Genomic DNA, 24,663 nt, shown 5'->3' on the forward strand with positions numbered 1-24,663 from the left:
TAAGCTTCAGAGTTGGACAAAAACCAAGTAGGAACATCTACTCAAACCCATGTTCATTAAAACTTCAGCAACCTAACATCTCTTTGTGTGGCCCCCTCTCTCCACTGAGAGCAGATACAGATCATAAGGAGACCTGTCTTACCTTGTCCTTGCCCCCAATGGGCCTCCTATGCCCATTACAGGGCCAGAGGCACAGCGTGCGCTCACGGACCAGGTTCTGAGTGTGGAGCGGACCTTCCCGGACTCCTTGTGTATTATCTTGGGTGATTTGAACAAGGGGAATCTCAGCCACGAACTACTAAAGTACAGACAGTTTATTAAAGTCCCGACCAGTGAGCAGAACACGCTGGATCACTGCTACACAACAGTAAGCAACACCATCTGCCCCGTGGCCAGAGTCGCACTGGGCTCATCAGACCACGTCATGGTTCACCTGATCCCCACGTACAGACAGAGGCTGAAGCTCTGCAAACCTGTAGTGAGGACTTCTAAGAGGTGGACCAACGAGGCAGTGCAGGAGCCACGTGCAGGAGCTACGTGCAGGAGCTACGTGCAGGGGCTACGCGCAGGAGCCACGTGCAGGAGCTACGTGCAGGAGATACGTGCGTGTCGTTACAGACTGGGAGGTCTTCAGAGCTGCCACAGAGAGTTTGGATGAGCACACAGACACATTAGATTCTGTGAGAACAGCATTATACCAACACACACTATGTCACCTACAACGATGACAATGACAAACCCTGGTTCACACCAAAACTCATCAATACCATGGTACAACCTTACTCCCACTCCTGTCACCATGGCAACACTCAGGGGTCATCTGCAGGTCCCAACATATTGCTCATCTTATCCATGAAAATTGTTTATTAACAGTAGTATATATATATATATATTCCCATGATAGGTAATTAACCAATCAACGTGTCCACAATTTTATACTAAAAATGATTGCTATGTAGTTTAGGCTTGTTTTAAAACATAAAGTTTAGTCTGTGCCTCCACCTGGACTGTAAATGTGAGGAGTGAAGAGAGCTGCAAACCAAATAATGGTCAAAGATTTTTGTGGATTTAACTTAATTATTAGTGGTAGTCTATCTTACTAAATATCTAATTTTACTATTATTATTAATATTTAATAAAAAGTTGTTATTTTCAGTACATTGCAATTTCTGTTGTATTTGTATCATAATCCTCAAACAGAGCACAATATATGGACGAGCCGACGAGCTGAGCCGCGATGAGACTCGGGCTCTTGCAGATTGTGTGTTTAGAGGAGGCAAACATCCTAATGGTCTGTGTGAGTCGAGTGTGGGAATCCTGAAACTGTAAATCATGTTATGTTGTCATGCAGCGAATACAGCCGAAAGAAAATGCTCTTTAAGGAGCTCGCTGACCTCAGAGTAAATGTTTTTTCATCCAAGTCCATGTTTTTCTCGTGTGCAAAGCAAGTTGAAAAAGCCGAGCTCTCTTTTCTTTGCCATTCTGGCTTGTATTCAAGAATCTGATGGCATCTATTAATAATGGTGGAGGGCAGCATGGCACCTCGTAGGGTACAGCCTGCCAGAAATAATTAGAAGATCTGGACTGTGGCTAGCTGGGCTAGCCGCTCATTAGCATCAAGCACGCATGTTCCATTTCTCTGTACTCGGGCTGCATTCTCCTGGTCTTACTTTTCGTGTTCTCAGCAAGAACGTACTTGCGTTCTTGAGTATTGAGAAAGGGCCACTGCCTCTTCTTGCTGCAGCTACACCTCCTGGTAGAGACTTCTCCCCCTTATAGCTCTCTTCAACCCGCGAGATGGAGACAACTCAAATATGAATAAGTCAATTCAGTTTAAGCCAAATGTCCTTTTTTGAATCCTAAATGTTTTATAATGATCAAAAAAAACATTTATTATTCATTTTGATGGAGACAAAACACAGTTTTTAGTTCTCAGTTTTACTGACCTCCAAAAGCCTTGCGAGGGGCCATGATAACACAAGTTAAAATACCATATATTCCAGAGTATACATATATTCCATAAGTCAGTACTCTAAACAATCAGTGCAAATTCGGCCTCTAGTGTTGGCCTACACATCGTGGTGATAATTAGAAAAGCACAATTCACTGTTTTGAGGTCACAGAGAATGATCTAAATGGAGGTAAGATAAATATATTTAGCAAATTTTTGGCTCGAGCCATGGAGTGAAATACATTCCACGGAATGCTCGAGTCTTTGTTCTCGCCTGGTTTCTTATTAGGCCCGAGCCGAAGGACGAGAATCGTCCCGGCGAGGGACTTATTAATATTGTATCCGGGGGCTGGAAAAACGCAAAAATCGAGTATTAAACAAAGACGGATATGCTAGTGAGTGGTATCAAAAACTGTGAGCTCTAATTTTGAGTGAAGGTTCCGTGAAAAAATATTAAAAGACGGCTCAGTAGCGTCACCTCAAAAATCGATTAACATGGGGCCAAAAAGTGGCAGTAAAAATATGACGCACACTCCAAAAAATACTTCATGTGAGGACATAATATTATGACCCCGCCCAAAGTCATACAGGAAGTCGGCCATATTGGATCAAATATGACTAAAGTGCACCTCGTCGTACTTTTGGCATCTCCTCCTACAGTTTTCATTGAAAACACTTCAAATTTGGCCACACGACACAAAACCCACGAGCAATGTAGTGTCATTTGAAGCAGATACTTGGTCATCGTGAATTTTAAACAAAATAGCAATTTTTGGAAAAAAAAATCTTTGTTTCCTAAACTTTCTTTTTTTAATTGTTAATAGAGCGTTTGTGAAGATTTTCAAGCTGAACGCAATGATATGCAAATGCTGTGGGTAGCTAGAAAAATGGCTTTCTAGCGCCCTCTCCAGACTTGATAATTAATCATTTATATTCGTAAAATACAATCTTTTTGTCGTAGACAACTGAAAACATTTATAACTGATTCATGTGTGACCGGCACAATAAGACAAAATCACGTGACTCTGGCTTGAGTTTTTATAGTGGAAAAAAATGGCTGAAAAAAAATTCTGTTAATATTATTATTATTTTTTTCCCATAGACCACCCCAATTTTGAACATTAAAGGCGGTATAGACGATTTTTCGGCGATTTGGGAACGCAGGCGGAAGTGCACATGCCCCTCCCCCGTGTGGACCGATACAACACACACGTGCGTTTGTTTATTAGTGCAACGGAGCGCATCGCATCGCTCGTCTCCCGTAGATTTTCTGTCCACTTCTGCGTCAGCTCGAACTGTCTTTCTCATCTTCATTTTGCCCCGTACACTGAGGGAACTATATTATGATAGATCCATGCGCTTAGGCACGCGGAAACGTGGGGACGAGCCTGACGCGGCTGCAGGTGAGCGATAGGTGCGTTTTATGATTGATACGTGGCAGGACAAATGATTTATCCACGCCACGAGGAAATATGATAAAAAATTTGCTGAAAAAAATCGTCCATACCACCTTTAACGAAAACTAATCCAAAATTCACGATCAGTGCAACATTTATTTTTTTAGTTTCTGAAAAGATGTATGATGTTTAAATGAAAAAAAGTTGTCTAATCTAGTATAGATCGTATATGGGTTGGACAAATGTGTATATTGGTGGACATTATGATTATTCTCTCTCCAGATATTGATTAAGACTATATTATGTATTAATTTATGAAATGTATTATTTCTAGAGTTACCAGTACTTTTAATAATACTGTTAAAAAGGCTATTCTGGTTGAGATAAATATGGCCCCTCCCCTTTTATGTTTGACCCTGTCTGAGGAATAAGAAAGTCTGTTATAACCAAGTTTTTTTTTTTTTTTTAATGTTCTAAGTTGTTAAAATGGGTTTCTTTTTTTCTTGTCTACCGCATGTTCCCATTAGTGGTTTCAGGTGACTGGAGCCTATCCCAGTGACTTTGGGCCTTAGGCGGGGTACAGCCTAGAGGCAATTTACAGTTGTCAATTTACAAATGTGTGTCTTTGGACAGTGGGAGGAGGCTAAAGAACCCGGAGAGAACAGTAACATGGGAATGACATGCAGACTCCACCCAGTGAGATCATGTGATGTTTGTCTGGCCCAGGAATCAAACCCATGATCCCCCTTGTTGGGATGTACCATGCACCCAAACAAACCGCTTACGTTCAATTGACAGGGACAAAACAGTTTTCAAAAAGTTGGATTTTGTTGCAATTATAGCCTATTTCTTCTTCTCAGTCAAATATCTGCAAGTTTTATTTTATTTTTTTCAAACAGGTTTTTAATCTGCATCGCTCCAATCTCTGAGAAGGGAGAAGAACATGACTGTGCATGTTCAGTGTCACAGTCACCAGACGCACCTAGTCCCTAAATGCTAAACTGAGCTCGGCCATTGCCGCAAACCGGCAGCCATGTTTAAAAATCTGTGTTTTGTTTTTCCCTAAAGCTATTAGCAATAGCCATAAAAAATAAAAAAAAAATGAAATATCTGTATCATCTGGTGTCAACGAACATGGTCACATTTACATGAGGTCAAAGCTCAGTTAAATCCATAGACATTTTATTTAACATAAAAACAAGTATAAAAAGAATACTTGAAGAATACATATTTACATGCATTTGTCCGCTACAAATATGCTCTAATGAGGTAGACAAATAAATGAATGCCTGCATCTGTGGATGTTTCAGTCTCACCTCTCTTGGTCGGTGTGAGGAGAACTTGTGTGGTCCTGGCTCCTGTCCATCTAAGTATACAAACCATCATTTATCATCTCAGCCTTGTGTTTATGTGTAACTACGTCCTTGTCATATCTGACCTCAGGGAGCGGGGTCCTCCTGGAGAACACGGTCTCACAGTACGGGCTGATTTCCTCCTCTGGGTCATCTGTAGATGCTAAAGGGACACACACACCTGCTTTAGACCCATTTTAGTCGATTGTCTTGATAGCAGGTTAGTAGCAGCTGTAGAAGCCGTGTCAGTAGTAACAGCTTTTCTAAACCAGGGATTCCAACATTTCTTAGACCGGGACCCCCAAAATAACCGGGCAACCGATCCAGGACCACCACTGCTAAATGAAATTGTGATCATTTGATCAAGTTGCAAAACATTTCAAATCTGGTTTAATTGGTTTTATTTTAATGCCTTATTCATTAATTTGACCTATTTCCAATAAAATATAATTTTAAACATTTTAAATATATTAAATACAGCGTCATAATGATATAATCACCATCTTCCAAGTCATCTCGCAAGCCCCAACTCGTGCATCCTGACCCCTGAGGGGTCCCGACCCTCACTTTGGGAACCACTGTTCTAGACCTGGGGTCTCCAAAAGGCGGCCTGCGGGCCAAGTACGGACCCCGAAAAAATTTGGCCTGGCCCGTGGCCCATTTTCCAATGATTAAAAATGTTCAATTAGATTTTTTTCGCGCTGCTTCCGAGACGCACCGCGGCACAACCACTTCACTCTGGGCTGCTTTAGACCTGCTTTAGACCTGCTTTAGACCTGCTTTAGTCCTGCTTTAGACCTGCTTTAGTCCTGCTTTAGACTTGCTTTAGTCCTGCTTTAGACCCGTTTTAGACCTGCTTTAGACCCGCTTTAGTCCTGCTTTAGACCTGCTTTAGTCCTGCTTTAGACCCGTTTTAGTCCTGCTTTAGTCCTGCTTTAGACCTGCTTTAGTCCTGCTTTAGACCTGCTTTAAACCTGCTTTAGACCTGCTTTAGACCTGCTTTAGACCTGCTTTAGTCCTGCTTTAGACCCGTTTTAGTCCTGCTTTAGACCTGCTTTAGTCCTGCTTTAGACCCGTTTTAGTCCTGCTTTAGTCCTGCTTTAGACCTGCTTTAGACCTGCTTTAGACCTGCTTTAGACCTGCTTTAGTCCTGCTTTAGACCTGCTTTAGACCTGCTTTAGACCTGCTTTAGACCTGCTTTAGACCTGCTTTAGACCTGCTTTAGATCTGCTTTAGTCCTGCTTCAGACCTGCTTAATTTTATGCATGTTTTTCTGGTAGATCTGGTTTGTTTAGTCTTGGTTTAAACCTGGGCTTGTCTTAGGTCTGCTTTGCACTTGTTTAGTCAGGTTTCTGGTAAACACTGGGTTTGCATTGCCTGGATTTTAGTGCTTTTGTCCTGTTTTTAGTCATGTTATATTGTTATGATATTTTTACTTCTCTGAAAATAAATTCCCATGTTGATTTCTGTTGTAGAATTATGCTACTGTGAGTTCTTTGTGGATCTTGTAGAGATAAAACATGATTTTGTAGTCCCCCGGACCTTAGCCCTTCAAAAAATCTTGCCCCCTGGAAAATATAATTGAGACCCCTGTTCTAGACAGAGACCGCGTCTCGCTAATCTCACGACAATAACTATGTGTTACACAATAACTATGTGTAGCACATACCTATGTGAGATTAGCGAGACGTGGCGCTCGTCAAAGCCCCTCGTCGCCCTCTTCCCGCTCTCCCGTTTTAAGGCTTCAGAGAACACAGAGGATGTCAAATTCAGAGGTCAAACTCACTCATGTCCAGGACAAAACCAAGACGTGTTGTGTCAGGAAAAATCCAGAGCCGTAGGAGAAGTCATTCTGACAAACAGCTCGTCATCTGATGACGAGTCTGGTGGTGATGTGTAACTTGTGAGTGTAAAGACAATTAATATGTTAATGAGACTCATACAAATATTCATCTGATGATGATATGGAAGAAAGTTGTAAATAAGGCTCTGACTTGGTGTTAATTAATTTGTTCAACAACTAATTTTATTTGCAAGTTTTCTGTTTTATTTTGAAACATTTTAAGTGTTTAAAAGTTAATTTGCTAAGAGTTTTTTTAAAAACAGAATATTTACAAATACATTTGAAATAAATAATCTTGTTACATCAATGGAAAATAGTAGAAAAAGCTTCAGTTGTAGTCATCTGGACTCAGTTTGAAAAAATAGACGTTTCGACTCTCATCCAAGAGTCATTGTCAATAACAGAATTTAGGTCGAGAACTCCGATATTAATACTGTTCTGTGGTAAGACCCGCCCATTGGGAGGAGCCTTCCTGAAGTAGAAAGAGTTGTTTGTTTCAACAGAAACTCCCCCCTTGTATCTACCGAGCTAGCCTATTCAGAATCTTAATGGGCTATTAGAAACCTCTTTGTCTTTGTGAGACCCTGGCTCGACCACCCTGAGTACCTGATTAGCATCTGAATGTCCTTTACCTTTCCAGGGGTTCAGAATCCCATTATAAATAACAGGAAGATGAAACCTAAGCCCTCCATTTCTGTTTAAAGAAGGTCTTTCTTTTTTAACGAAAATAGCTTCCTTGACTCCTCTTTCAAACCATCTTTTCTCCCTGCTTAAAACCTTCACCTCACCGTCTTCAAACGAGTGATTAGAGGCTTCAAGATGGAGATGCACGGCGCTCTGAGGTCCTGAACTAGTATTTCTTCTGTGCTGATAAAGCCTCTTGTGTAGAGGCTGTTTCGTCTCACCTATGTAACGTTCTTTACAACTTTCTTCACTGCATTGGATCGAATAAACTACATTGCTCTGTTTTTGAGTCGGCAACTTGTCCTTTGGGTGAACCAGTTTTTGTCTTAAAGTGTTTCCTGGTTTAAAATAAACAGGGACTTCGTGTTGTCTAAAAATTCTCTGCAATTTTTCCGACAGGCCAGACACATAAGGGATAGAGACACCCTTCCTTCTCTGTTCAGTTTCCCTTTTGTCCTGCTTCTTGGTTCTCTTCACTCTGTTGAGAGCCCAAGCGGGGTAACCACAGGCTGAGAGGGCATTTCGGACATGTTTTTCCTCTTTCTTCTTGCCCTCTGAGCTGGTGGGCACACCTTGAGCTCTGTGTTGTAAGGTTCTGATCACACCCAGCTTGTGCTGTAGTGGGTGGTTGGAACCAAAGAGCAGATACTGGTCCGTGTGTGTAGGTTTCCTATATACTTCTATTTGGAGTTTCCCGTCCTCTCCTCTGATCGTGGAACAATCAAGAAAGGCCAAGCGATTCTCCTTAGCGTCTTCTCTTGTAAACCTAATATGTGGGTCCACAGCATTGATGTGATCAGAGAAGGTTTCCAGCTCTTGTTTCTTGATTGTTACAAAAGTATCATCGACATAGCGAAACCACAGTTTTGGGGCTATGCCTGAGAATGAGGACAGTGCCTTCTTCTCAAAGTGCTCCATGTACAGGTTGGCCACTATGGGAGAGACGGGCGAGCCCATGGCACAGCCATGAATCTGTCTGTAAAATTGTCCCCGGAATTGAAAGTAAGTGGTGTTCAGACAGATGTCCAACAGTTTACATATGTGTTCAGGTGTCAGTTTGGTCCTTTCCTGTAGGGTGGTGTCTTCCTGCAGTCTGATCCTCACTGCTGCTACTGCATCAGAGGTCGGGATGCAGGTGAACAGGGACACAACATCATATGAAACCATGAGGTCATCTGGGTCCAGTTGGAGATGTTTCACTTTATCCACAAAGTTGTGCGTGTTTTCCACATGATGTTCCGAATTCCCCACAAGCGGAGCCAATATAGTTGTTAAATGCTTGGCCACATTGTAGGTGATGGAATCTGTGCTGCACACTATGGGTCTGAGTGGAACCTCCTTTTTGTGTATTTATGGCCTTCCAAAAATACACAAAAAGGAGGTTCCACTCAGACCCATAGTGTGCAGCACAGATTCCATCACCTACAATGTGGCCAAGCATTTAACAACTATATTGGCTCCGCTTGTGGGGAATTCGGAACATCATGTGGAAAACACGCACAACTTTGTGGATAAAGTGAAACATCTCCAACTGGACCCAGATGACCTCATGGTTTCATATGATGTGGTGTCCCTGTTCACCTGCATCCCGACCTCTGATGCAGTAGCAGCAGTGAGGATCAGACTGCAGGAAGACACCACCCTACAGGAAAGGACCAAACTGACACCTGAACACATATGTAAACTGTTGGACATCTGTCTGAACACCACTTACTTTCAATTCCGGGGACAATTTTACAGACAGATTCATGGCTGTGCCATGGGCTCGCCCGTCTCTCCCATAGTGGCCAACCTGTACATGGAGCACTTTGAGAAGAAGGCACTGTCCTCATTCTCAGGCATAGCCCCAAAACTGTGGCTCCGCTATGTCGATGATACTTTTGTAACAATCAAGAAACAAGAGCTGGAAACCTTCTCTGATCACATCAATGCTGTGGACCCACATATTAGGTTTACAAGAGAAGACGCTAAGGAGAATCGCTTGGCCTTTCTTGATTGTTCCACGATCAGAGGAGAGGACGGGAAACTCCAAATAGAAGTATATAGGAAACCTACACACACGGACCAGTATCTGCTCTTTGGCTCCAACCACCCACTACAGCACAAGCTGGGTGTGATCAGAACCTTACAACACAGAGCTCAAGGTGTGCCCACCAGCTCAGAGGGCAAGAAGAAAGAGGACAAACATGTCCGAAATGCCCTCTCAGCCTGTGGTTACCCCGCTTGGGCTCTCAACAGAGTGAAGAGAACCAAGAAGCAGGACAAAAGGGAAACTGAACAGAGAAGGAAGGGTGTTTCTATCCCTTATGTGTCTGGCCTGTCGGAAAAATTGCAGAGAATTTTTAGACAACACGAAGTCCCTGTTTATTTTAAACCAGGAAACACTTTAAGACAAAAACTGGTTCACCCAAAGGACAAGTTGCCGACTCAAAAACAGAGCAATGTAGTTTATTCGATCCAATGCAGTGAAGAAAGTTGTAAAGAACGTTACATAGGTGAGACGAAACAGCCTCTACACAAGAGGCTATATCAGCACAGAAGAAATACTAGTTCAGGACCTCAGAGCGCCGTGCATCTCCATCTTGAAGCCTCTAATCACTCGTTTGAAGACGGTGAGGTGAAGGTTTTAAGCAGGGAGAAAAGATGGTTTGAAAGAGGAGTCAAGGAAGCTATTTTTGTTAAAAAAGAAAGACCTTCTTTAAACAGAAATGGAGGGCTTAGGTTTCATCTTCCTGTTATTTATAATGGGATTCTGAACCCCTGGAAAGGTAAAGGACATTCAGATGCTAATCAGGTACTCAGGGTGGTCGAGCCAGGGTCTCACAAAGACAAAGAGGTTTCTAATAGCCCATTAAGATTCTGAATAGGCTAGCTCGGTAGATACAAAGGGGAGTTTCTGTTGAAACAAACAACTCTTTCTACTTCAGGAAGGCTCCTCCCAATGGGCGGGTCTTACCACAGAACAGTATTAATATCGGAGTTCTCGACCTAAATTCTGTTATTGACAATGACTCTTGGATGAGAGTCGAAACGTCTATTTTTTCAAACTGAGTCCAGATGACTACAACTGAAGCTTTTTCTACTATGGAACACGCCTGGACGAATGAGGGATTACACCGACATATCAATGGAAAATATAGATTTTTTGTCATTTTTGTGTTTTGCTATGCAATTTATCAAATTACTATACAAATTTGAAAAAATTAACGGATTGTTTAGCAGCTGCTGCAGTACAAGAGACAATCCTGAATCTGAGCCCTGAAGACTAAACAATCAACGTCACACACTTCACTTCAGTGATTAACAAAAGTGGAACTAATAAAGCTAGCACACCTAACATCAGTAAAGTATGAGTAAAGCCACTAGCTTCGAGACGACAAAGTGTTGAAAACTTTCAGAGCATTGGACTTGTAGTTCACAAGTAGAGCCGAGTCAGTGCTAATGGAAAAGCAGTAAAAGCACTCGGTAGCTCGGCCAAGAAAGAATTGTTTAAAGTTAAAACTCAAAAATATAAGCTAATGCAGTAAATTGTCGGAGTCGGGATTCGAACCCACGAGCCTGGCATGCCTTAAGCACTCGACCACAGGGCAGCACAATATGAAATAAGATAGAAACGGTACGCACTTGGACCGAACTGAACGTGCTCCACCGAAACGATTCACTCCACTACAACCGCAATTACACCTACGCAAAACACACACTATAACCCCAGTGTTGAGTGAAAATGAGGGGTAACAGTTAAAACGGTTCTACGTCATTTTTTTATTTAAATTCTACCCCCCATTTTAGTACTACGCACTGACCTCTAGTGGACGAAGAGGAGTTGTTGCTCAAAGTGCTGTTACTGTAAAACCACACACAAAAAGAACACCCAGTTTCATTTACAGTATCAACTTCATAAAATGCAAAGTAAGTACAATTTGATCAATAGTCTTACCTGTTCCTCTCCTGGCTCCTTTCTGTGGGCAGTCTGGGTGGAGTGGGCGGAGCCTGCTGGCTGTGGCCCCTCCCACTGAGAGTCGACCCCGCATAGATCTCATTGGACACCATCTCCATCGCGTCACTACCTTCCATCCAATCAGAATCCAGCGTCTCTTCCTGCTTTTTCTTATTTCTATTGTGTCGCGGTGGAATCGGTGGAAGAACGTCCGTAAATGATCTGCTCCGGCTCGGTCTGGACTTTACGTCTTTCTCATTCCCCATAGAACTAACAAAAGACTGAATAATATCCGGGGAGGGAGAACTGGTGACAGGAAGTGGATTTTCTTCTACGGGAGCAGCAGAAAACGCTGCAAAACTCCGCCTTATCCGTGGCGGCACCGGTGGAACGAATGCACTGGCGTCCGACATGGATCGACTCCTGTGATTGGAGGATTTGTCGAGGGTAGTCTCACAGTCTGACGTCATCAAATAGAAAGTGGCGTCGCTGTTGCCGGCCAGATTCTCCGAGTCCAGACTCAGGGACTCCGGGGATAGCCTCCTGATTGGTCGCTGAGGGTCATGTGATGATGGAGAAAAGTGGACAGGTGTGGTCCGCCGCCGGTTAAAGACAGTCCGAGGTTTTGGGACAGGTTTCAGTCCAGGTCTTTTGGGGTCCTTGGAGTCCAACACAGAGGGCTTATGATTGGACCGCTGGGAACAGGAAGTGCGCTTTAGCTGGCCAATCAGGCGCAGGATCCGTTTGCGGTGTCCAGTGGCGGTAATTCCCAAACTCAACAGAGAGTCCTGGTCCAAGAAGAGCAAATCAGAGGCGCAGACCAGACTAGCTTTAATGAAGATGTCCACATATCTGTAAGGAGACAAGGTCAGTTTTTGGTCAGTTTTATCTCTCAGTATACAAGCTTTCACATGGAAACAACAAAACTGTCCATTTTGCCTCTATAGACATTTTATTATTTCATTGATTCCACTTTTTACATTTGTATTAGTGCTGGGCAAGGAGGTCAAATTTTCAATCGTAATTAATAACATGTTACTCGAAAAGGTCAAAAAACATTATATTGATACGTTTTGTCAACAGAGTTTTCTGACTTTATATCAAACTTAGTGCTAGCCTGGGATAAAATAGTTATAGCTGGAGACTTTAATATCCACGTGAACGTGAGTGATGACTCTCTCAGTAATGCCTTCAGCGCCTTGTTAGACACCATCGGTTTCACTCAAAATGTAAATAAACTGACTCACACTCATAAGCACACTCTGTGTGACCTCATTGTCCTCCCTCAAAACCCTATATTGCCAGATCATTTCCTAATTACCTTTCAGTTTATTCTTAAAGATCATCCAGCCCCACAGAATAAAGTTATAATGAAAAGGACAATTTCTGAAAAATCTATCTCAAAGTTCAAAGAAATAATAGAGCCAATATTCAGTGACATGTCATGTGATCATGTCATGTGATCATGTCATGTGATCGTGTCATGTGATCGTGTCATGTGATCATGTCATGTGATCGTGTCATGTGATCATGTCATGTGATCCTAATGAGAAAAGTTTTAGTCCCAGTATAAGTGATCAATTTGTCGACTTGACCATGAATTCTCTGAAGTCTGCTCTTGACGTTGTAGCTCCGTTAAAACAGAAGGTCATTAGGCCAAAGCGCGCCTCCCCCTGGTACAACGAAGAACTGCGTCCACATAAACAAAGAGTTAGAACATTAGAAGGATTATTTCACCACACCCACACCCAGTTTCATTTACAGTATCAACATGCTATCACTATCAGCAGGCTCTGCGTAAGGCCCAAACGATACTATTCAAATCTAATAGAAGTCAACAAAAGTAACACTAGAGTTCTTTTCAGCGCTGTAGCTAGGCTAACAAACTGTCACAGCGCAGTAGAGCCCTCAATCCCAGCTACACTTAGCTCTTGTGATTTCCTCCTACTTTTTAACGATAAAATAAAAACAATCAGTGATAAATTAGATGAAATGACTCTGAAATGACTATTAGCCCTGAACTAGCCCAAGCTGTAAAACTAATATATATAGTACATATCCATCAGTAACTTTAGAAAGGTTCAGCTGTTGATCAAGCGGAGATAACTTCATCCATTATGTCCTCTAAAAGCTCAACTTGTGTCCTAGACCCCATTCCAAGCTCCTCAAAGACATTCTCCCCCTACTAAGTCAATAGATAATCCTTTATTGTCCACACATGGGGAAATTTCATTGTTGCAACGCAGGTAGATACAGAGGAAAAGGACAGATAACTTATAGAAAGTTTAAAAAACACTCTTAATAGAAGAACCCTTATAAACAAATACTATAAACAAGAACTCCAATAGACAAAACCTCTCATTTCCTAATTATAGACCCTATTCTTACTATAATAAATACTTCACTCGAAAGTGGCTATGTTCCACAGTCCTTCAAACATGCCATCATTAAACCTCTTCTGAAAAAGCCTAACCTAGATCCCGACCTATTGGTAAACTACAGACCTATTTCAAATCTTCCCTTCGTCTCTAAAATCCTTGAAAAAGTTGTAGTAAAACAGCTTTGTCGCCACCTGCAGGACAATAACTTATTTGAAGTTTTCCAGTCAGGGTTCAGAGCCCACCACAGCACTGAAACTGCACTAGTTAAAGTCACAAATGATTTGTTATTAGCCGCTGACGATGGACTCGTCTCAATCCTGGTTCTATTGGATCTCAGCGCAGCGTTTGACAACAGAGCACCGCCACATCAATTACCACAACTTACCCCTTTGAAATGGCAGTGGCAGATCCAGGGGGGGTGCGCGGCGTCCCCTGGATCCGTTTTTAAGATCTAAATTTAAAAAAAAAAAAAATTCAGCGTGTAACCCACGTAATATTACTTGAACAGTAAAAAACTACAAATCCCTTCGTCCGTGAATGCAACATGGTTTACGTTTACGGCACGTTATGCGCACACTGCGTCACTTCAGCCAATCACATGCTTGCCGCGGCCAAAGTTTGGCTTGACAGGTAGAACATTGGGTTAGTTTGCAGGGGTTCGAATCCTGCAGTGCCTTCACTTTATTCATGTTGTTCTTTTCATATTAAATGTTTTAAACGTGAAACATGTCATTTGTGCAGAGCGAAGGGTCACGCTCCTCAAAAATGGTCAAATCCTTTCTCAGTCATACTTTATGACTTTAAGAGACTATTACTCCAGACTTCAAGAATGAGTACATTTCATAAAGTCTGACTAGCTCAGGTGGTAGAGACTTTGATGCAAAGGGTCGTGAGGTCGAGCCCTGGTAAGGCGCAATGGATTTTTTATATTGGTTTTGTCACTTTTTGTTTCAAATCAGAACGCCAAGATGTACAATTTCTTGAAAAAGTTTAAAAAAAAGTGCTGCCACCTCTGCTGTTCTGTTCAACGTGGGTCTGTGTGCAGCTAAGTGTAATTCCGATCCAACATTTTTTTAAATTGTAGTAAAAGCAGTAGTTGTGGTGGTACAGTACTTGTGGTGGTAACAGTAATAGTAGTAGTGAAGGAAGTACTTCTTGTAGTACTGTATTGTACCTTTCCAGGTGAATTGAGGACAGCAGCGTCTCCACCTCGCTGGTCTCTAACCTCTCAGAGGTGCTGATGCTGCTCTGTTCTCGCGTTTCCATGGCGACCAACATGGCTTCAGGTTCCAAACAGGAAATCCAGGACACGAGACAGGAGGTGTTTCCATCACTGAGGAGTGGCAGTGGGACTAATACTGTCCATCTGAAACAAAATAAACAAGGTAGCATGAGCTCACTGTTTTTATGGTTCAAGCTTATTTTAGTGATAAAGTATTCATGTAGTGACTCACAGTAGCATCATGTTCTTACTTTATTAAACTCTGACGATGATGTTCTATTGTTTGTGACCAGAGATTTCCTTGGTAATATTGGCCTAATGTCTAGATACAAATTGAACATACAAAAAAACAGAAATTCTTTCTTATTGGCGACCTCCCTTTGACTTTTAGAAAGACTTACCCATTTAAATGTCAAACAGAATCGCTCAAATATTTCTGTGTGGTTCTCCATAGGAATTTGTCAATGTTTTTTATAGAGCATTAACTTGTGTGTGTCCACTGTTTTGTGTTTATTTATTTTTTATTTTTACAATTTTCTGTTGTGTTGTTTTGTTGATCTAAGTTCAAAAAAAAAAATGTATGTAACATTTACTGATACTGACGGTTATATATATTGAAAACATGCTGTGCTCTAACTAGCTTTTATACATGACAGAGGCTAATTTTAAAAACACATGCCATTGTAATAAACACCCAAGTTTGTGATTTTATTTTTTGATAATACAATCAACATTTCAAAGCAATCTCTCTCACCAAATGACTAGACCAATCACCAGTACACAAGCCTGATACAGATTTGGAATTGTTATGAGAGTGTGGTTAAATAATTCCCTAAATAACACCAAATATGGTTGGTAAATCATGGTAATACAATTTCAAACCTGATTCTGATTCAAAGCCAGTTTCAATACCACCAGAAAACCAAACAGGCTTTAACAGAAGATGTGTTATTAGTGCGTCTAATGCCTCGGAAGATTCCTTTTTGCTCTTTCCCAACAGAAACTCTAAAGCTGGCCCAGTCCACAAACCAGAAGGAGCACTAAGAGAGGAGAGCAGCTGCTGGACAAACAGGAAGTAGCCACACTGAGTCACTTCCTGTGTCTGTGACCTTGACCTCATGTATTTTTTTACAGCTTTGTTCCTGTTCATTCACAAACACATTTTGTTTATCTAGCTCATCCTCTGTGTAATGACCAACACATCTGCACCAGCTCGACAAGAGCCTCGACAGCTCCATCGGTGAGCGGGTGAATCTATGTGAAATATGTGTTTATATTACTGTTCACCTGGGCAGATTACCCATCTCGATGTGGGAGCAGACAAAAAGTGAGCTTGGACACTCATATTCTGAATATGCCAAGTAAATCGCACTGGAGGTCCAGAACTAAGAATGCTACAGCTAAACTAGCTCTTTGCAGGTTTTTGGCAAGAGCTCTATTTATTTCTTTTTTTTTGGTCAGTTTATTCATTTTATTATGTTATATTCTCTCGGCCAGAGATTTTTGTTATAAGAGAAGATTAGCAAGAATAATCTTAATATGGTTAATTAAGTAAGTAAGAATAGCATCCTTTAACTTTAATGGCATTCAACTAGGGCTGGGTATTGCCAAGGCCCTTGCGATACGATACATATCCCGATACAGCGGTCATGATACGATACGTATCCCGATACAGCGGTCATGATACGATACGTATCCCGATACAGCGGTCATGATACGATACGTATCCCGATACAGCGGTCATGATACGATACGTATCCCGATACAGCGGTCATGATACGATACGTATCCCGATACAGCGGTCATGATACGATACGTATCCCGATACAGCGGTCATGATACGATACGTATCCCGATACAGCGGTCATGATACGATACGTATCCCGATACAGCGGTCATGATACGATACGTATCCCGATACAGCGGTCATGATACGATACGTATCCCGATACAGCGGTCATGATACGATACGTATCCCGATACAGCGGTCATGATACGATACGTATCCCGATACAGCGGTCATGATACGATACGTATCCCGATACAGCGGTCATGATACGATACGTATCCCGATACAGCGGTCATGATACGATACGTATCCCGATACAGCGGTCATGATACGATACGTATCCCGATACAGCGGTCATGATACGATACGTATCCCGATACAGCGGTCATGATACGATACGTATCCCGATACAGCGGTCATGATACGATACGTATCCCGATACAGCGGTCATGATACGATACGTATCCCGATACAGCGGTCATGATACGATACGTATCCCGATACAGCGGTCATGATACGATACGTATCCCGATACAGCGGTCATGATACGATACGTATCCCGATACAGCGGTCATGATACGATACGTATCCCGATACAGCGGTCATGATACGATACGTATCCCGATACAGCGGTCATGATACGATACATATCCCGATACAGCGGTCATGATACGATACGTATCCCGATACAGCGGTCATGATACGATACGTATCCCGATACAGCGGTCATGATACGATACGTATCCCGATACAGCGGTCATGATACGATACGTATCCCGATACAGCGGTCATGATACGATACGTATCCCGATACAGCGGTCATGATACGATACGTATCCCGATACAGCGGTCATGATACGATACGTATCCCGATACAGCGGTCATGATACGATACATATCCCGATACAGCGGTCATGATACGATACATATCCCGATACAGCGGTCATGATACGATACGTATCCCGATACATGTATATTCCGATACAATTCCCTCATTACGGGATGTATCCCGATACATTTTTGAAAAAAGGGTCTTAAAAATGTACCAAATGGGTAATGTTTTTACTCTGGATAAGAAAATGTATGAAATTTTATGTTTATCCACAAAGCACTTATTTATAAATCCATTCTGCTCTAATAACTTGATATATCCAACTGATCCAAATAGAAATATAAAGAACACATTCTAGTAAAGTGTTGCATGTTTCTTGCCAAACAATTGGCCTGGTCTGAACATGCTGCAGCGGCATCTTCTGCACAGATCAGCTTCTCATCAGGTCCACAGCTCCTTCTTCCCTCGGCCCAGAGGAGCTTCTGATCAGGTCCACAGCTCCTTCTTCCCTCGGCCCAGAGGAGCTTCTGATCCGGTCCACAGCTCCTTCTCCCCTCGGCCCAGAGGAGCTTCTGATCAGGTCCACAGCTCCTTCTCACCTCGGCCCAGAGGAGCTTCTGATCAGGTCCACAGCTCCTTCTCACCTCGGCCCAGAGGAGCTTCTGATCAGGTCCACAGCTCCTTCTCACCTCGGCCCAGAGGAGCTTCTGATCAGGTCCACAGCTCCTTCTCACCTCGGCCCAGAGGAGCTTCTGATCAGATCCACAGCTCCTTCTCCCCTCGGCCCAGAGGAGCTTCTGATCAGATCCACAGCTCCTTCTCACCTCGGTGATATATATATATATATATATATATATATATATATATATATATATATATATATATATATATATATGTATATTATATCTCAATACTGTGACTCATTGATACAGAGTCCGTGACGATATATCGCCGTATCGATTTTTTGAACACAACCCTGTACTGAACCCAATTAAGCGGTTGAAGAGACTACAAACAATATCTAGAATATATACACACAAAAACCCATTTAAATGACGTAGAACATTAATTATTAACGACATCTGGTTAAAATAAACTTTATTATTCCTCATACAGGGGCAAACGTAAAATGGGAGGGGCCATATTGGTCTCAAGCGGAATAGCCTTTGAACAGAGTTTTGAACTCAAAGATAAAGATGGTAGATTTGTGTTGGTTAAGGGAACTATAAATGGAAATATGTTTACTTTGCTAAATGCATTCGCCCCACCAGGAAGTGACCTCCCTTTCTTTCCTTGTTTTATTATTTTCTTTTCCAATTTTTTAAAAAGAATAAACAGAACAGAATATAATACAACAACAACAAACATCAACAACAACAAAATAGGAAAAGCCACGAAACATTTGAATTAAAATAAAAGTCCCATTTAGTCCAAAGTATGTCAAATTTGTCTATTTCCAAATTAAGTCTGAATGTCAGTTTTTCTTTTTTTTTGTCTGGTGACTGGAGTTTGTGTCATCCATTTCTTTGTGAACCACCATAAGAACGTTCCAAAAGTATCCGTTTATTGTGTCCATGGCAGGAGTTTTGAGGCCCAAATATATAGTTCTAAAATGGAGGGATGGCAATTGGGAGTTGAAAATAAGCATTTGCCATAAACTTTGTTTGCATCGCATCGGCTACAAGCTTTGTTACGTAACTATGTATGACCTGCCAAAAAAATAAAATAAATTAATAAAACAATGTCTAAAACAGTCTGCAGTGCATTGTTAATTTCAGTCCAATATTTTCGAGCAACAGGACAGTCCCAAAACACGTGATAGTGGTTTGCATCCTGCCACAGTTTATCCAATAGTTCACATTTCCTTGTGAATAATGGGCTCTTTGACATGGTGCTATAAAAAAAAAACGTGACACATTTTTCCAGCAAAACTCGACTAACTGGATGTCTGTGTACTCTTCCCTTTCATTGCTTTTTTTTTTGATTGTGTCATCCCTCAATGAGTCTTGTTTCTGGATCTTTAAGTATTTGCACGGTTAGTGTTCAAAATAGCAGCAGAAAATGGGAAGCCGCCCACTCCATTCGCGCCATCTTGGAAGTTTTCAACACAGAATTAGCAAAACTATAATAACTTGTGATGTGCACTTTAAAAGCAGGAATGAAGTGGCACTAGAGCAAGCTTGTAGCAGGCCTGGAACAGGAATAAAGCAGGACCTGGCCCGATCCGGTCTGTCCCTCTACTGTGGGCGTTGGACAAAGCTCTTCTGTTGGACACAATAGCAGCTCACACAGTCTCACACAACGCTACACGCAACAGAACGAGTGGTGAAAACATCACAACTCCACTTAACCAGCAACAGATGCATAAGTTGGATAAAGCTTCAAAAATAAATACTAGTACTGCAAGTAGTAGAGATGAGGACCACTGCCCTGCTCGGTCCCGAGTGCCGCTCCGAGCTTTCTCGTCCAAGAGTTTTTAGTTTATTTAGTGAATACATTGCTTAACAGCGTACAGGCTTGGCCCCATGATTCTGTCAAATTAAAACCTTGCGTATATCACTGTGATATAATAATGCATAGAAACTTCTCAGAGCAATACATGCATGATAATAGGCTCAAGTATTAATCACGCCGTGGTCACATCCACTCATTCATTCACAATGTTATGTTCAACAATTCCTTCTCCTGCGTTACTTTGTTCTACTCACATTGTTCAACGCATTGTCATGTCATAATACGTCCACTTCAGGTTTGTCAGAGCTCTCCTCCTCTCATCTCCACCTGCTTTGTCCTGTGCAGGCTAGCAGACATGTGTTCACATGCACACACACATACACTTGCACGCACTGCTCTTATCACCAGTGCTTCCTACACAACTATAGTGCGAGTGAAAAAAAATACTTCTGGATGTCTCCACACAGCAAAGCAAGGCACATGACTGCACCAGAGCCTGGTCATTCACTGAGCACTTTCATACCTTTGAGTAACGTAGCAGTGACTCCTGAGGCGCATGCTGCCACCCATGCAGCAGTCTACCTTTAGTAATAGCAGAGCAGAGCCTCCTCTTAATGAGCACATTGAAAAAAAATCCACCCTAGCAAAAAATAATATCCAATGAACTGGGTGTTAGTCTGCCTTGTTGTTGTCTGTTATAAGCAGTCAAACGGATGGCACTTACTGAAGCTTTTTTGACACTCACAGAGGATGTCCCTCTTTTAATGTGTGTTACCCTATATGCACATAGGGCCCACATTAGTTCCTACACTTTTGCACATTTACACTGGGACGCTGATAATGATACACATGTGTGGGCGCTAATGCAAATATGAGAATTATTGTGTACTGGAACGTTCGATATTTTGGGCAAAGATTGCAGTTCTGCCGCACAGAGACAAAAGAGAAAAAAAAATGTGGGTAACTTTTGATGCCCCACTCCTCAAGATGATCATCACCAAATGTAAGCTTGGTCGGGCCCCAGGAGGTATGAAGTTAAAATTTAACAAGCTTCTGTCATTGCTACGGCTACACCTTGAGACACATGACATGGGTTTGATTGGATTCTTTGATCGCATGCCAAACTAGAATTTTGTACAAATTTTTAGACATTTTGGAAGAACAAAATGTTGTGGTTTCCATTTCAAACACAATTTTTAGGAAATTCTTGGCAAAATGACCGTGAGGTAAGTGGGGGCCTCACTGTGCAGATGGTGGTTGGTGTGCCGTAGGACCTTGTATTGACGCGCACATGTATAGAGGGCGCACGTTTGTCTTTGCAATTAAAGTTTGACGATGGCTAGCTCTTAAGATTTTTCACTTCTGAGTTGAAGAGCAAGAAATAAAGAGAAGATGGATTTATTGACGCTTTCATCTGGACTAATAATGGGATTTAATTCTAAGAGGAACATTGTGTTTGCTATATAATTTGCCTTAAAACATGCAGTGCATCTAAAATCAGTTTCAAGCTAGTGTGAAATACAAAAAAAGCAAACTGATGTGTCCCATGTTGTGTTTAGTGTTTAACTGTTTTGTATAGATGTGGGATTCATGTAGTTGTAACGATCAGATGATGTTGTGATGAAGAGGTGAAGACGAGTGGAGCATTTCATTCTAATCAGTGGCACAAACTTGTTAAATGCATTTAAGATTGTCAGTGTAGTTAAACTTCTGTGTGAAAGTGTGGGGTGGAAAACAGTGTGTCTGCAGTGCATACTGATGCTGTGTTTATAATACGAGTGTCCAAAGGTCCAGAGGCTTCGGTTCTCCACTGGATATTTCAGCTCTTTATCAGCTCTTGTTGCTGTTATTTTAAAACATTTTAATTGTAGACAATACACTAGATTTTCTAACATTGCATATCTCCAGAACAACAACTGAGATATAATAAAACATTTTCATACTTCTCTAATCTATGTCCAACTATGTCTGAAACAGGTTCTAACCCAGGGTATGAACAGGTCTAAAGCAGGTCTAGAGCAAGCCAGGTCTTGAGTGTTGTAGTGTGTGCGGAGAATGGGAGTCGAGGGCGTCCACTTCCTGTTCGGAGGAAACCCAACTTCCTGTTCACAACCATAAGAATAAGGGACTGTTCCTTTAGACAGCTGTGTATTTAAACAGTGTCCAGGGGCCTGAGGTTTAGGAGCCACACCTCGCTGGAGACAATGGCCCATCCTGAGGAGCCAACGAGACACTGACATCCAGTCACATGGGACACACTGGTTTAGTCCTGATTTAGTCCTAGTTTAGTCTTAGTTTAGTCCTACTTTAGGTCTGATTTTGTCCTTGTATAGACCTGTTCCAGCCTTGGTTTGGACCTGGGATTGACCTGAGTTTAGCTATAATGTATAGCAGGGCTGGACAGTGACACGTTTGCCCTGGAGGAGGCAGATTCTGTGGAAAATGCCACTCCAACCAGAAACTTTCAATTGAATTTAGTTTTGTAAAGCCTAAAATCACAACAGCAGTTGCCTCGAAGGGCAACAGTGACAAACAGATTTAACAAGGTTCAAAGGAAATTGACTCCTGTCCTTAAACCCTCTTTCTCTGCAAAGAAAAAAACCTGGGGAAAAATAGAAACCTGGAGTAGGTCCACAATGAAGAAGAGATCCGGCAGACGGGCTTCAATTTGCAGATGGACCGTAATGCCTGCTAAACAATGAATAAGTTCCAACAGCAGATTCATCCACAGAGGCAACGAGTGTGATGCCCACAGACACAACAATAGACCTTACAGGGGTGTGGATTGAACTACACATTTGAGCACATTTTAATTAGGGTAGATTGGACTACACGCTGAGCACTCAGAGGCCCGTTCCTACAGGAATAACAACTTCACATTTAGCAGCAGTCGTTAAACAGTTTTGGAAAAGATGCATTAGTTATTTTTCTGTTAAACTTTCAGATCATAATTTTAAATCCAGATTTATTCTCAATAGAAGGATTCTGCTCAAGTTTCATATTTAAACACATCCAGGAGCATTCACATTTTGGAGAACACTGAAATATGAACTGTGAAACCAACAATAGCCTTATTTATTTTCTAACATGTTTGAAGAGCTTTAAACTACAGGACGAACAGCTTTGACACAGAATAACATTCCATTGCATTGCCTCTGGGCTCCACCTGCAGCTCTGCACTACACCGCGCGCAGTCGAGCGGTTTATACACATATAATTACAATTACACACGTTCAACAGTGATATACAACATTGTATTTAGTGGGCAACGACATTTCCTCCACTACAAGCCCAGATTGTGCCCATTTGCACCTCCCAGATTCAATAGTTACATTACAAACTTTGACATTGATTGTTTGTTACAGATTGCTGTGTAAAAGTCTACAGTGTGACTTATAATCAGAGCTTTAGTTGTAAACTGAATATGGTTTGACTCACGGTGACAGGAGATGCTGCCGCTCCTGCTCCGGCGCAGTCTGACCTGGTCCGGGACGGGACTCCTCAGATGGGCTCCGGGGGGTTCAGGGGCCTCTCGCTTCAGTCCAGCCCGGTTTGGATTCACTCTGTGGAGTTTTCAGGAGGAGGAAGCGTCAAGTTGACCTTCATCAGCACGAAGCGCACTTCTGCTTTCACAATAAAATAGCACGGGAGAAACCACCAGAGTTTCCGATTTGTAGAAAACAAAATAATCAAAACATTTTAAAAAGCAAATTGAACAAGGATATACACTGATTACAAAGTAGGACGCAAAATCGATTTTATGATGATTTCAAATGTATTTTTAAATGATCATAATCATATAAATAAACACATTTGTGTGTTCATCCATGCATTATACCAACACACTAAATTCACTTTCAATAACGACAAACCCTGGTTCACACTAAAACTAAAGCGGTGTTCAGACCGCGGCGTCCAATTCTTCTTCTTCATTTTGTTTTATGGCGAGTGGCATTTCCACCATCTGCTGCTCGCGTCTTACTTGGTGCTAAGTCTATACAGTGCTCACCCAGACCGTCACAAAGAGTCCTTATCCCACAGTATGTGCAGCCTCTTCCCTTAACATCTGGTGCAGTTCTTCCCCGGTGACATCTTTAATGTCCAAAAAAGTCCTCGTTGCTTCAAGAATCACATTTATTCGTTCCGACCTTCCCTGAAGTCAACGAGCACAATTTATGACAATCTATAACAATGAAGGCCAAAAATGTTTTTTTTATCCACAAAGATGGAATCTTTGCACACTTTTGTTTCTTCAACATTTTCCCCTTCTTCCTTAACTTTATTTACAGCTTGCGGCGTTTTGGGTTTGTTTTGGGTCTTCTTCCGGGTCGTGCGTAACATGTGACTGGAGAGTCATCTCTGATTGGCTGCTGCCCCGCGTCTGCCACAGAAAAGTTTAGCTTTGTTCAACTGCCACCAGCCTTTAGCTCTTCGAGCACCGTGGCCCGGAAGTTACGTAGGCTTGCGTACCATGTGACCCTGCTGATCAGAGCTGCGCAGAGCCCAATTTTGAACTTTAAAAATATAAATGACCCGTTATTTTAGTAGCTCCATAGTCACTGCGTCATCAGAAAATCAAGCCGGTTCAACATGGATCTATTAAAATATGGGGTTCACCATAAAGTCCAGCTCATGGTCTGGCCTAATGTTGTTTTGCTCGCCCTGCCGACTCAGAGGAGAGGGAGGAGGCTGACACGGCAACGCCGGCTTGACAAAGTCCTAGATAAGAGACACAGTGTTAAGACATAGAAACACAACATGCAAGGAGGAGGGGACCTTATTAAAATGATTGATGCTCCCATGGTTTGGGTGAAACGGTGC

The 24,663-nt window shown here is 42.0% G+C and overlaps 1 protein-coding gene across 1 annotated transcript in view; it reads right to left on the bottom strand.

The window, feature by feature from the left end:
• The window catches only part of arap3 (ArfGAP with RhoGAP domain, ankyrin repeat and PH domain 3), a 76,255-nt gene extending 61,373 nt beyond the window's left edge, over positions 1 to 14,882 (bottom strand). Inside the window, exons 1-5 of the mRNA XM_072451460.1 lie at positions 14,720 to 14,882; positions 11,165 to 12,016; positions 11,031 to 11,071; positions 4,787 to 4,863; positions 4,665 to 4,714 (exon numbers count right to left, since the gene is read on the bottom strand). Coding sequence (XP_072307561.1) covers positions 4,665 to 4,714; positions 4,787 to 4,863; positions 11,031 to 11,071; positions 11,165 to 12,016; positions 14,720 to 14,823 — 1,124 coding nt within the window. The 5' untranslated portion in view covers positions 14,824 to 14,882. The remainder of the gene's footprint in view (positions 1 to 4,664; positions 4,715 to 4,786; positions 4,864 to 11,030; positions 11,072 to 11,164; positions 12,017 to 14,719) is intronic.
• Positions 14,883 to 24,663: the final 9,781 nt, after the last annotated feature.

Source organism: Eucyclogobius newberryi, unplaced genomic scaffold (genome assembly GCF_026437365.1).
Source record: "Eucyclogobius newberryi isolate DKJ021-1_F unplaced genomic scaffold, fEucNew1.0.hap1 SCAF_19, whole genome shotgun sequence".
NCBI lineage: Eukaryota > Metazoa > Chordata > Actinopteri > Gobiiformes > Gobiidae > Eucyclogobius > Eucyclogobius newberryi.